Below are 13,255 nucleotides of genomic sequence, written 5' to 3' on the forward strand. Positions count from 1 at the left end.
AGAGACAACTGAGGCCTACAACACAAAGAAGTATCCTAAAATAACAGTGACCACTGTTAAGCTTTTTAGCTTTTAAAAAATAGAAGTGGAGACATTCAGTGGTTATTACTTCCCCCAGTCTAGAGCCTTCATGAATTCTTCTTCTGTGAAGCTCAGCAGCTTAGCAGCTTCAAAATGCATCTGCACACACACAAAAAAAAACCCTTAAGATTAAAAACTAAGCACAGTATCCACTAACAGAGTAACATGATGACTCGTACCTTTTGCCTTTTGAGAATGTCGATTAGCTTCAGTTGTTTCTTGAAGGCCATGATGAGTTCAGCTTTCTGCTTTTTTAGCATTTTGTTTTCAGCCAGCAAATTTTCTTTACTCTGATGTTCCTCAGTTATTTTGTCCTTATTTATAAAAGAAGGCAAAAAGCAGAAATTAGTGCAGGCTCAGCAGGACCTCACCTTGTTTGTGCAATCGGAAGTTGTCAGAGCAGATATTTTAGTGTGCGGCTTAAAATTCAGTTCTATGTACATGTGAAAGTTCTTCAAAATAAGATGTTGGTGTGAGGGACATAATAGCATTACCTTAACTCATATTTTTTCTCTGTATCTTTAACTACACCTATGAATTCATGTCTATAAAAGTTTTTCTGCTATGCCTCTTTAATTAGAATAGCTGATATACAAATAAATATAAGACACTTTGTGGCTGTTGTGTCTCTATAACAAGATTTAATGATTACATATTGGAATTTTGTTTTTGTTATCGGTTTTAAACCTCTGTATTTTAAACAAATGTTTTATTTTGATGGTAGTGTTTATACCTGCAATGGAAGTCTGCTTTTTAATAGGACTGGACTGGAAAAAAAAAATCTGTCCTGGCATTTTTGATCCAGGCGGCCCAACATGACCACTCGAAAAAAACAAAAATCATTATATATCCTGCATACACATTATATATATATATATTCCATTTTACTTGATTATAGATATTGAAGCAGATAATATAAGACTATAAAACAATAATTAGACCCAAAACTAAAATCATAAACACTGATCTCAATCACTGTCAGAGCGACATTAGGGGCTTCTCTCTTTTCCCGTTTGTCTCTTACCCTGAACAAACAGCCCTTTTTATACCTACTGCTTCATTGAAATGGTCATTCAGATAGAAATGTACAGACACGCAAGTCATATAAGACCAACTCAGTGTAGTTGGTGACTTGCAGAGTACACATCACAAGTTTGCAGCATGCAAATGGCATGCAAAATTAAGAAGAGTTATAAAAAGCAAAGCTCTGGATAATTTCTTTGAGGACATAAAACAGCACAGCAATATGGATGACCCTCTTTCTGAGGAGGAGGATAATATAGATTATCAAGCAGAGGACAAAAACAGATCTGATGAGGTCGTCACAGGTGCGAACCTGCTCGTGTTTTGATTTGTTCATGCCATTGTCACTAAAAAAAGTCATCATGGCTATCACAGCCCTTGAAGGAAAAAAAGTCCACGGTGACATTTGGAATGACAGTGATGAGGAATACCTGAATGCTTATAATGGTGCCCTTCTTGCTGCAGTGTACAGATGAAGCAGCGAGACCAAGCATCGACAGGCAGAACTATTTTTCAGGCAACAATGTTGCTTCAGACCTTTATAGTCCTTAGATTTTACAGCAGACATACTAGAGCAACATCTGATATACTTGCTCCCATCAAGGATGTATAGGAGAGATGGGTGCAGCTCCTTCCACTGAGGTTCAACCCAGGGCCACAGGTGACCGCTAAAGAATATTTTGTTCCTTTCCATATAAAAGTGTTACTATAGGCAATAACACTTCTCAGTAATAGTAGGTAATATAACCTTTTTTTTCTAAATTCTCTTGAGGTTTGATTTACAATTTTTTTTAGATAGAAACAAAAGGTATGCTGAGGAGAGAAAGGACCTGAAAGGCCATGCCAAAAAAATTAAAACCAATATTGTCAGACATAAGGCAGCCTAACAAGGTAACTGATAGGCAACAAACACACTGGATGATTAACCCTTGGAGGGTCCTTAAAAAGACATCCACCTTTGTGCCTAAGGACAATAAATGTCCTTAAGACCCTCCAAGGGTTAAACACTGTTCTGAGGCTATTTTCTTTGGCTGATTTAAGACACGGGTCAAAACTGACCTGTTAACTTTAGAGATAGTTACAGAAGCTATCACAAGATGAAGGTTAAAGTAGCGTTATTCAGTACAGACACTGGAAAATCACCACTGTCACTCCATAGACCTGTACACAAAGCAAATTGGTAAGAGAGTTGTTTTATATTGAATTGAATTCATACAAATCCTCCCTTTATTATGCAGACTCAGAGCAGAGCCCTCAGATAAGATGAAGAGGTAAAAAATGTCAGCAGCCTCCACCTGTAAAACTATTACTGTCTTGGGCTGTTGTCTCATTGTTCCCTTTCTAGTGCATCTGCTGTTCATTTTATTAACACCAAAGCAGCTGAAACTGATTAACAACCCCCTCTGCTACTTAACTGACCATATCAATATCCCACAAGTTTAACTGACTTGATGCTGTACTCTGATTAAAAAGTATTCCTTTAATTTCTTTGACTAGTGTGTATTTCTGATATAAAGACAAACATAGAAAACACAGACATGTTTATACAGGAATCTTTGTTTTAATGCTGTTACCTTTTTCTCCTGTTTCATTTTGTTCAATTGAGTCTTCAGCCTCTCCACCTCCTCTAGAGCTCGGTTCAGGCGGACCTCTACCGTGCTGTGGACAGCTGCTGCTTGTTTGTGGGATCTATTCAGATTTTCTATCTCCTACACAGAGCACAAAAACAGGTGACACACAACAGCAGCTCAGATGAATTACGCTGTCCAGTTTTACTGCTTGTTTTAAAGAAATTGTTGCAGTAGTAATTTGCTCTGAGCTGTTGGCGACACACACCTTGCTCAAACCAGACACTTCCAGTTGAAGTCCATCACATTTTTTATTGGACTCTGCGGCTAAAGCTCGGTGCTTCTCGATTTGTGTCTGCTGAATGCTCACGGTCTTCTGCAGCCGGGCTCGATCCTCCTCCAGCTCCTTAATCTTTGCGCTAAGCTTTGTGTTTTCATCGTCCTGCAGAGACACAAGTTCAGACACTTCAGTCTGAGCAGTAGAAAAAACAATCCAGATACAATAATACATCCATGCTGTGTTAAACGATCTAAGGATCAGGACAAATAACCCTATATATTTTACCAAAGTAACTTTTGTTTCTCTAATGTAAGGCATCAGCAGCAACATTTCTGTTTATAGTTGTATATATAAATATTTACATTACCTTCTTGTAATATTCACATGAGATCTGGTCCAGTTCCTCTTGCATAATCCGGAGTTTTGCCTTCAGGACTCGTATTTGAGCTTCTGAAACTCCTTAAGCGACAACAATCTGATTTATACGCTTGTGAAAAAATCTATATAAGCATATGAAACTTATCACATGAATTAAATAATCTCAAAGCTCCAGTTTGGCCTTCATTTGGGATTCTCAAGGGGCAAAAATCATCTGACAGAAAAAAGCCTATTCGTGGAAAACTATACATGTTATTTAGTCATTGTTCCCACTGAATAAAAATGTGGTTTATTATTTTTTAAGTGAAATAAGCATTACCTGATCCTACATTGTCTCCAAAGTTAGGTATTTCATCCACAGCATTTTCATGAACTACAGCATTGTTCATTTTCTCCTCCATGCTGTGAATTGTCTTTGCCAAGAATAAATTAGCAGAATCTTCTACAGCTTCAAAATCATCCTCTGAGCTCCTGAAACAATCAAGCACAATTTCGTGAAAACCTGTAAACTGTGATTCCTCCTGGAGAATAAATCTCACAAAAGATTTATGAGCAGAAAGGCTTGAAATGGATTTAGAAATTATATACAAATAAAACTCACCCAGTTTTAAAGTGGGGATCTTTCACTTGTTTTCCACTCAGCATATTTTGTGATCTTGATGCAACAATTCTTTTGGTCGCCTCCTAAAAGAATTACACAAAAATACTGAAGTGACCTTAAAGAACTTACAGCACCTTGTTACCCCAACAGGACACTTCTAAGGTGACCCTGAGAGGTCAAAAACACTGCAACTTAAGAAAACACCAGCAAATAGAAAAATGTGCCACAAAAGCTAAAAAAGCAAATTCACAAAAGAAGTGTATCTGAAGAGACGATAAAGTAATGGAACAGCTGCAGAAGTGCTGGAAACCAAAACATCTGGAGGATTGCACTGAGACATACTTCAAAGAAATGGAGGATTATGTTTTGTGTCGTGGGGTTTCAACAAGATTCATATAATGCTGTCCATCGATGTTTGCTTTTAGCTTTTTACTGTTATCTTATCACTTCTGCTGCTGTTCTTTACTTGTTCATCCATGAAGTTACTGTGTGTTTGACCTCTCAGGGCCGCCGTACACTTCACTCACAGATTGCTTACTTGTTGTTTCCAAGGTATAAAAAAAATAGAAAAAAAAGAAAAAAAAGTGGAATGGGAGGCAGAGCTTTTAGTTATCAGGCCCCTCTCTTGTGGAACCAGCTCCCAGTTTGAGTCCAGCTGACAGTCTCTCTACTTTTGAGATTGGCCTTAAAACCTTACTTTTGAATAAAGCTAATTGGGCTGGCTCACGTGAACCTGAAGCCTCCCTATGCTAAGCTGTTAAGAGCTTTGGTTGAGGGGCGTTTTCTAAGATGCCCAAGCAGTTTTCTTCACTCCCCACTGGCTGCTCCTCCGTGAGGTCTATTCCTGCTAAAAGGGAGTTTTTCCTTACCACAGTAGACAAGTGCTGCTCATATGAGATCATCTGATTGATGGGGTTTCTCTTTAATAGTACTGGGCCTTTTTTCTTCTTTAAATACCAATATAAAAAAACCTTGTTTTCAACTTCTGCTAAAAAAAATAAAACTGAACAGAGCTGAAAACGTCCACAACAATAATACAAACTGCTGAGCAAAATGCCTGAGATACAGACCTTCACACCAGGCTGCTGCACAGCACATGTGTGAGTCTTTGTTATCCTGCAAGTGAAAAGTTAAACAGAGAGATGCAAATGTACATGAATATAAAAAAATATCTTTCTTTTCAAGGAGGTTTTGCTAAAATTATATATCCGAATGATCGGAGATAAGGAAATCAAACCTTTTACCTGGACGTCTCTTCTTCTTCAGTGTCTGTGAGCAGGACATTGGATAAAGGCTTTGAAAGAACTTCACTTTGTTCTCTCTAAAATAAACACAGAGTTTTGACTTTAAAGTAAGCATGCTCCCTTCTTAACTTCTTTCATCTGACTTTTTTAGTGCTACTGCGCTCACAAATTTTTTTTCTTCCAATTATTGAATGCAAACCTGTTAATAACTTACCATAAGTTGCTCAGCCTGTCTAACTAAATCTGCTGTTTTGGCTTCCAGCTCTGCATTAAGGAGTCTGTTGGAAATAAAATAATGAATAAGCAGATTTATATAAACAACTTTTAACAAGTTGAAATTTAGTACTGCAGGATTGTTGGTGATACAAGTGGGTCACTCTATCTGGAGTTACTTTTTTTTATTATTATAGGTAACCAGTACTGGTCAGTGCCCTAAAGAACTACTGATTAAACAAGTGCAAGAAATAGTCCACATATAACTTATTCTGACAGAAATGAGCAACTTAGACTAAAATGCAATGTTAAAATTATCAGAAGGGTTAGTGCAATTACTATATACAAAAATAAAGCAAGCAGGTGTGAGAACAACTCCTACTTATACTCTTCTTCTTTGGCTAAAAGTTCATCTGTGTGCTTCTTTGCCTGACCAGAAGCAGATTTTGACTGTGCCCTTAATTCAACTCTTTTGGACCTTTCAGCCTTACTGGTAGAGGATGGACGTTTCTTGACCTAAGCATCAACAAAAAATGACATAACAGGAGAGTTATCAACAGCTATGAAAAAAAAGTTTTCCTTTGACTTATTATTTTAACATAACTCAAATTTCAAGCTATTTTCTCAGCTTTGAGTTATTTTCTCAGAAGTTTCAGTTAGTGAGTCGAAATAATGTTTTATCAGTGGCACAAACAAGCATCCATACAAAACCCTTTGAAGGACAAATTTCACTTTCCATCTGATACAACAATACCAGCATTTATTTGTTAGATTTATACTCGTTAAGCTCTTATATTCTACTTTTTTCTATTTAACTATTTTCCACCTTTTGTACTTGTTTTTGCTAGTTTACCTGCTTTGTTCTGTACTTAGCTGTTCTAATTTCTTTTTATAAGTGCTGCATTATTTTATATTATCACTATCAGAGGTTATCCAGTTCACTAGAACATGGCTATGCCATATTATAAGGCTCTTTTTTGTAACTTTGATGTGCAACAGTAAGAATGAGACTGTGATGTTATGTTTTGGTGTTTTTTGTTTTGTTTTTTTGTATGTATTTTTTTGCTTTGTCAGTGCTCCTGTTGGCGGAAGCAGAAACGGTTGCCATAGTTACTTCAGTTAGTAAAACATTTTGGTGATGCACAACTAAAAAGCTCAGCTTAATGGTCTGAGAGACATTAACATGAAAAAGTAATGTTACAAACCTGCGAAATGAAGGGCTGGACCTTTTTATCAGCACTTCTTGCCGCCATCGTGTCGCAGACCGAAACGACGCGATAATGGTTGCATAGCAACAGCTGGTACACCGCGGGCACAGTACGGCAACCCATGAAAGACAATTACGGAGATTTTTAAACGATTACAGCAAGTCATTGTTTATCGACGTTGTGCTAAAATACTAAAAATAATGTTTAAAAAAGGGTACTCGGATAGTTGTTGAGTTATTTGTTATATAAAAAACATTTACTCACACTTAATATTCATTTTAATACACATAAAGGAAACCTAGTCATATGTTAACATTTTATTTCATGCAGACTCAATGTGATTACATCAGAGGGTTGAATGACAGAATACGGTCCGTGTCTTTGTAATAACTAAGTATAGAAGCAATATTTTGGCCCAGAGGCTTCCCTTGAAGACATAACTGGTTAGATAGCCACCAACCACACCTAACTCAAAAGTCATTCTGCACTCTGCAATGTCTTTTGCAGTGTTGTCAACTCTTCAGTAAGGATAATCGGTGTCCTAAAAGTCGCTAGAAGTAGCTAAGTGACGTCATCGCCCAATTTGCATAATTGGTCCTGCCTATGTAATTGTAACAGACGCTGTAGGAGAGAAATAACATCGTGGAAGAGACAGAGTGATTTTAAAAAAAACAGCCTAAAAGCATTTGAAATATATTTAGAACTACAAATTATTTTTTTCTTTTCTCTTGTTACTGTTTTCAATAATTCCAACCCTCCTCCTTTATCCGGACTTTGGACCGGCAAAAGTGATCAGAAATAGGCACTCTGGCGGAGTTACTTTTTTTGGTGTGTGTGTGTGTGTCTTTTTAAGTTGTATTAAACCTTGTCATCCACAAAAAGTAACAGTAAAAGAAGAACATTTTTAACCATTAACAATCAAAATGGACATAGCAAGCCTCACCAGACAGCTTCAGTCGAAATCGGATGTACAAGATGGAGTTATGGCTCTGCAAGGACATCCGATTTCTAAGTTTGCAATGATTGGGCTGATGTATTTCACTGCATTGATTTAAGAATCAATAGTTCAATAGTAAAAAAAAATTACAGTGTAAATGTAACAGCATTGTTTATACTTGTAACTTCAAAATAAAAAGCTTACAGTTGCAATTAACAGTAATGTATTACCCTGTAATTAATAATATTTTTATACATTTTACGCATTAACCCTCTGGTCTCTATCCTGGCCATTTGTGGCCACTTCTTTCTCTTTTTTTTTTGTTGACCATTTTTGCTGTGTTTATGCCAATGGAATGAAAGGGTCTAGTTTTTTTCAGCTTTAATAATTTTCAGCTTCTTAAATTCATCAAAAATATATACACTGAACATTGTTCCTCTTGCCTCGATCATGGAAACTTTTGGCCACCCGAAACCCATTATTATGAAATTTTAAAATTCCTTTTTATTGACAGTGCTAAATCATGCAATTTCATCATTTACCCATTTTTGGCCAACAACCAATTTCATGTAATATTCTTAGTTTCATATAGGGGCTTTTGATGACTTACTACACTGCAATGGACCAATAGAATGACACAGGTTTGATCTTAAGGATCTAATAGTTTGTACATGACATTACAATTTGCAAGATACACTGGAATATATTATCATCAAATATTACACAGGCTGCAGTGAATTTCTGTTGATGCAGGTTATTGACCTTTGAGTTTCCCAGTCAAACTTAGCTTTGAAGCACATGCTAAAAACACTTTTACTCTTGTACATTTCATAACAAGATACCATGGCCAAATTTTTAACTCTCCAAAAAAAATAAAAAAATAAAAAAATTCAAAGCTGCAGCTGTAGCACATACAGTAACAAACACTGCTAGTAAATGTGTCCTTTATGCAGGTGCAGAAAGTGCTACTGCTGTAAGTAAGCCTGACAGCTTCCAGATCACTTATTTTTCTAGAAAGATGGCAAGAAGGCCATTGCTGCTCATTTCTACAATCTCCCAGATGTCTTGGAATACAATGCCTTTTTCCCATGAAAACCACTTCACAGTAGGAGTCCTCTAAAACCTACAAATGAAGAGTGATCCTGGAAGAAATGGGGAGCACACTAGTGACCTCAACAATTGCAAGACAGCCTTGTCCCTGATGCTCAACTGAAAAAATTAGAAAGTTTCATCAATTATATGGTGAAAAAAATTAGACCTTTATCCCCTTTTTTCTGAAAGGTTACTGGTAAATGGCCTGCATTTGTATAGCGCTTTTCTAGTCCCTAAGGACCCCAAAGCGCTTCACACTACATTCAGTCATTCACCCCTTCACACACACATTCACACACTGGTGATGGTAATATATAATCTCCGTGGAATTTAAAGGATAAAAAATGAATTTAGATAAATGTCTGGTTTTGGTGACAAGGACTGGTGCTAATTTAAAGACTGAAGTTGGTCAAAGTAGAAAAATGTTTTAATATATCTAAATTTTATAGCATTTTGTGAACGTAAACAAAAGGTGGCCATTTTTGGCAACAAACAAGCTGAGAGGGAGTTTTGTCTATTTTGCTCTCCTTGCACAAAAATAACTGCATAATAATCAATGTGATGTTAATGACAGCTGGGATAGGCTCCAGCGCCCCTGTTATGCAGAAACTGACACTTTTTGCCACAAAAAAGCTGAAGGGATAGTGATTTTTTTGTTTTGTTTTAAAAACAGGATTGAAAAACACTTTATTTCTCAGCAGCATCAATAGTAACAAAAACACAATTTAGTTTTCACTCTCAAAGTCGATTGTTCTTATCTATTTTAAGTAGATTCTATATTTTTAAAACCTTTTATTCCAAAATATTGCAATACAGGATACGTTTTATTCAAACAAGAACTTTATTGAACAAACAATGAGTATAAAACATACAAGCAGATGAAGTATACAAGAGAATAGAACATGAATACAAATAAACAGGGTAAAAAAAATAAAATAGTTATATAAACACTAGGGGTGCAACGATACACAAAATTCATGGTTCGGTTCAATACTTTGGTGTCACAGTTTCGATATTTTTTTGATACAAAAAAATGTTCATGCCTTTTTAATTTGTCATTTATTAAAATTATAAAAATATATTTTAAATCAAAAGTACAGTTTTTAAATTTAATGTTGCTGAAACAACAAAATAATTTTAAAAAAGAATAAATCCATCCGATCGAGAAATCACTCATCTTTGGCAAAGAGAGTTTATTACAGAGAAATGGCTCTTTCCGAAATAAAAGCTACACTATACCCTTCTTCTGGGCTATATTCTCAGCAGCATATTAAACATATCAGGTCCCCATAAGGAGAATCATGTGCTAACAGCTGTCTAAATGACTCGGGTAAAGTTTGTAGCATGCGTGCTTGTTGTTTTTGCCTGCTTCCACTTGTCTTTGCACTAGGATGATGTCAGCGTAAATGTGCAGTCATATTCGTTGTGTTCCCACTAGTGCTGTCAGCGTTAATTTCGTTAAAATGACATTAACGCCATAACGCGGCAAATTTCCGTTAACGAGTTACCGCGGATTGCCCGTACATGGGGCTGGACGGAGTCAACACGTTAACAAGCTAAGTCAAAGGAGCTTGCAAAGAAAAGCGCCTGGACTTCTTTAAGTTGCTTGAAGACGTTTCACCTCTCATCCGAGAAGCTTCTTCAGTTCTAAGGTCAAATGGTGGAGAGTCCCAGATATAAACCTAGTGGGAGTGACCCCCCACAGAGGGACAAAAGGACCCCCTGATGATCCTCTAATCGCCTGAGCCAAGGTGTGAAACTGGGTGTGGGTCCCAATCAGCCAGAGTTTCGGGTGTGTTCATTGTGAAACCTGGCCCCACCTTATCATGCGAATTCCTGAGGTCAGATGGCCCAGGATGTGAGTGGGCGTTAAGGCGTCTGGGAAGGGATCTCAAAACTGGATTATAGATGGCAGAGAGTTGGTGTCGTAAACCCCCGCCTCTGTTCAAAGATGGTCGCTCACAGTGGACATAGATGGCTTCTTTCACTCCTCTTTCAAACCATCTGTCCTCTCTGTCCAAAATGTGAACATTGGCATCCTCGAAAGAGTGTCCTTTGTCCTTAAGATGCAGATGGACTGCTGAGTCTTGTCCTGTGGAGGTGGCTCTTCTGTGTTGTGCCATGCGCTTGTGAAGTGGCTGTTTGGTCTCTCCAATGTAGAGGTCTGAGCATTCCTCGCTGCACTGTACAGCATACACCACATTGTTAAGTTTGTGTTTTGGCGTTTTGTCTTTCGGGTGAACCAGTTTCAATAACCTGCTCAGACAGAAACTGGTTGTCCATAACATACGCCTGCCCATACCAGAACCCCACCGCCACCATGGGCCACTCGATCCACAACGTTGACATCAGCAAACTGCTCACCCACACGACGCCACACACGCTGTCTGCCATCTGCCCTAAACAGTAAAAACTGGGACTGTGAACAGAACGCCTCTTCAATGTGCCAAACGCCATCGAATGTGCGCGTTTGCCCACTCAAGTCGGTTACAACGACGAACTGCAGTCAGGTCCAGACCCCGATGAGGGTGACGAGCATGCAGATGAGCTTCCCTGAGACAGTTTCTGACAGTTTGTGCTGAAATTCTTTGGTTATGCCAACCGATTGTTGCTGCAGCTGTCCGGGTGGCTGGTCTCAGGCGATCCTGGAGGTGAACATGCTGGATGTGAAGGTCCTGGGCTGGTGTGGTTACATGTGGTCTGCAATTGTGAGGCCAGTTGGATGTACTGCCAAATTCTCTGAATCACCTTTGGAGACAGCTTATGGTAGAGAAATGAACATTCATTTCACGGGCAACAGCTCTGGTAGACAGTCCTGCAGTCAGCATGCCAATTGCACGCTCCCTCAAAGGTTGCGACATCTGTGGCATTGTGCTGTTTGATGAAACTGCACATTTCAGTTTCATCAAAAAACAGGCACACCTGTGCAATATTCATGCTGTCTAATCAGCCCCTTGATATGCCACACCTGTGCGGTGGGATGGATTATCTTGGCAAAGGAGAAGTGCTCACTAACACAGATGTAGACAGATTTGTGAACAATATTTGAGAGTCATGGGTCTTTTGTGTATGTAGAAAATTTTTCAGATGTTTGAGTTCATCTCATGAAAAATGGGAGCAAAAACAAAAGTGTTGCGTTCATATTTTTGTTCAGTGTAGTTAGGTTGCTTAATATTTCCACTAAGTACTCTTTAAAATACAAGAATAGGGAGAATGGTGTAGGTTTAAGTTTATTCGACTGATCAGTGTTGCTGAACTATGAAATATTTTGGGTGTAGTGTATTTTTTGCATACAGGTATAACAGAATAGCTTTATTTTTGTTTTGTTTTGTTTTTTTATAAACTTGAGTATGAACTTATACAAAATGCAGCAAAATATTTAAAAAAAATGTTTTATTGATTACAAAATGTGCTATATCAGATTTATATCTGTATCGGCAGATATCCAAATTTATGATATCGTATCAGTATCGGACATAAAAAAGTTATATGTGCCATCTCTATTCATTATAATAATAACATAGAAATGTAAATCACATGGACTTATTTTAGATCAGGGATACAGTGTGGGGATGACAAATTAACCTGACAAGCTTTTTGCAGCAGCAGCTCTCTACAGTTAAACCTTTTATCACCTTTTGTGACTAAGAGTTTTATGAGTTTGTGAGCACTCGCCTTGATTATTGTAATGCACTTTATGTCGGTATTAATCAGGTCTCAATATCATACTTACGAATGGTCCAGAATGCTGCTCTTCGTCTGCTGACAAGGACAAGCAAACATGAGCATATTACTCCTGTTTGTGCTTCTTCACATTCGTTGTCTGTCCATTTTAAATTTTATTGTTTGCTTTTAAAGTTTTAAGTGGCTTGGCTCCCACTGACTTGGCATACTTTGTACAAATACACAAAGGTCTCTCCGATGAGCTGAACAGTCACTCCTTGCTGTCCCCACATCAAAACTGGAACAAGGAAATGAGTTGTCACAACTTCAGGTTTTTAACACCTTTCAACACCTTATCTCCAGGGCACTTTAGGAGAAGTACCAGAGTTAGCTTCAAGTCAGTTTTAGCCAGCTGTTTTGTTCACTTTTTAATCTTTCTTATTTATTGTCCATTTTATTTCTAGTTTTCCATGTTTTACTGTTATATTAAACAAAAAGGAATATTAAATATGGCTTTGTATTTTATCTGTCTTTTAACTGAAAAGTAACTATGTTTTTTGTTACCTTTCTGTATATCAAGGTTCAAAGTCATTTACCCCTCCTAGAGCAAAATAAAATCTGTAGAGGATTTGTTATAATTCTTGTTTTTGATAATAATACTATCCTATTACAACTGCTACTGTTAATAAAGACAATAATGCTATAATAATAATGAAACTAGCACACATGTAAAGCAGGAGTGTGTTTATATAAATGCAGTCTGGCACGGTCAGTGATGTCTTCTGCTTACATTTTGTTTTTAATGCTGAGCCTCTCAATGCGCATGCGCCTGCCAGACAGCTACTACTCACCATGCACATGTAGAGCAATCATAACGTGCGGGGCAGGCGGAGCACACCGGAGGGACTAGCTAGTTGTTTTGCAGCTGTCAGGTTGCCTGTTTACTCTTGCCTTTATTTATATTCAT

At 37.6% G+C, this 13,255-nt stretch overlaps 1 protein-coding gene across 1 annotated transcript; it reads right to left on the reverse strand.

Moving 5' to 3' along the window:
- Positions 1-43: 43 nt before the first annotated feature.
- tex9 (testis expressed 9) lies at positions 44-13,220 on the reverse strand. The gene is made up of 13 exons (XM_080884128.1): positions 13,140-13,220; positions 6,594-6,686; positions 5,771-5,904; positions 5,390-5,453; positions 5,176-5,252; positions 5,002-5,047; positions 3,932-4,014; positions 3,650-3,801; positions 3,320-3,411; positions 2,941-3,114; positions 2,679-2,813; positions 261-395; positions 44-180 (listed from the first exon to the last, which is right to left on the reverse strand). Exons 1-13 carry the CDS (start codon positions 13,146-13,148, stop codon positions 106-108), a joined length of 1,269 nt encoding a protein of 422 aa, XP_080740254.1. The 5' UTR covers positions 13,149-13,220; the 3' UTR covers positions 44-105.
- Between the last annotated feature and the right edge of the window lie 35 nt (positions 13,221-13,255).

Source organism: Rhamphochromis sp. 'chilingali', assembly GCF_963969265.1.
Source record: "Rhamphochromis sp. 'chilingali' genome assembly, chromosome: 6".
NCBI classification, from domain to species: Eukaryota; Metazoa; Chordata; class Actinopteri; order Cichliformes; family Cichlidae; genus Rhamphochromis; species Rhamphochromis sp. 'chilingali'.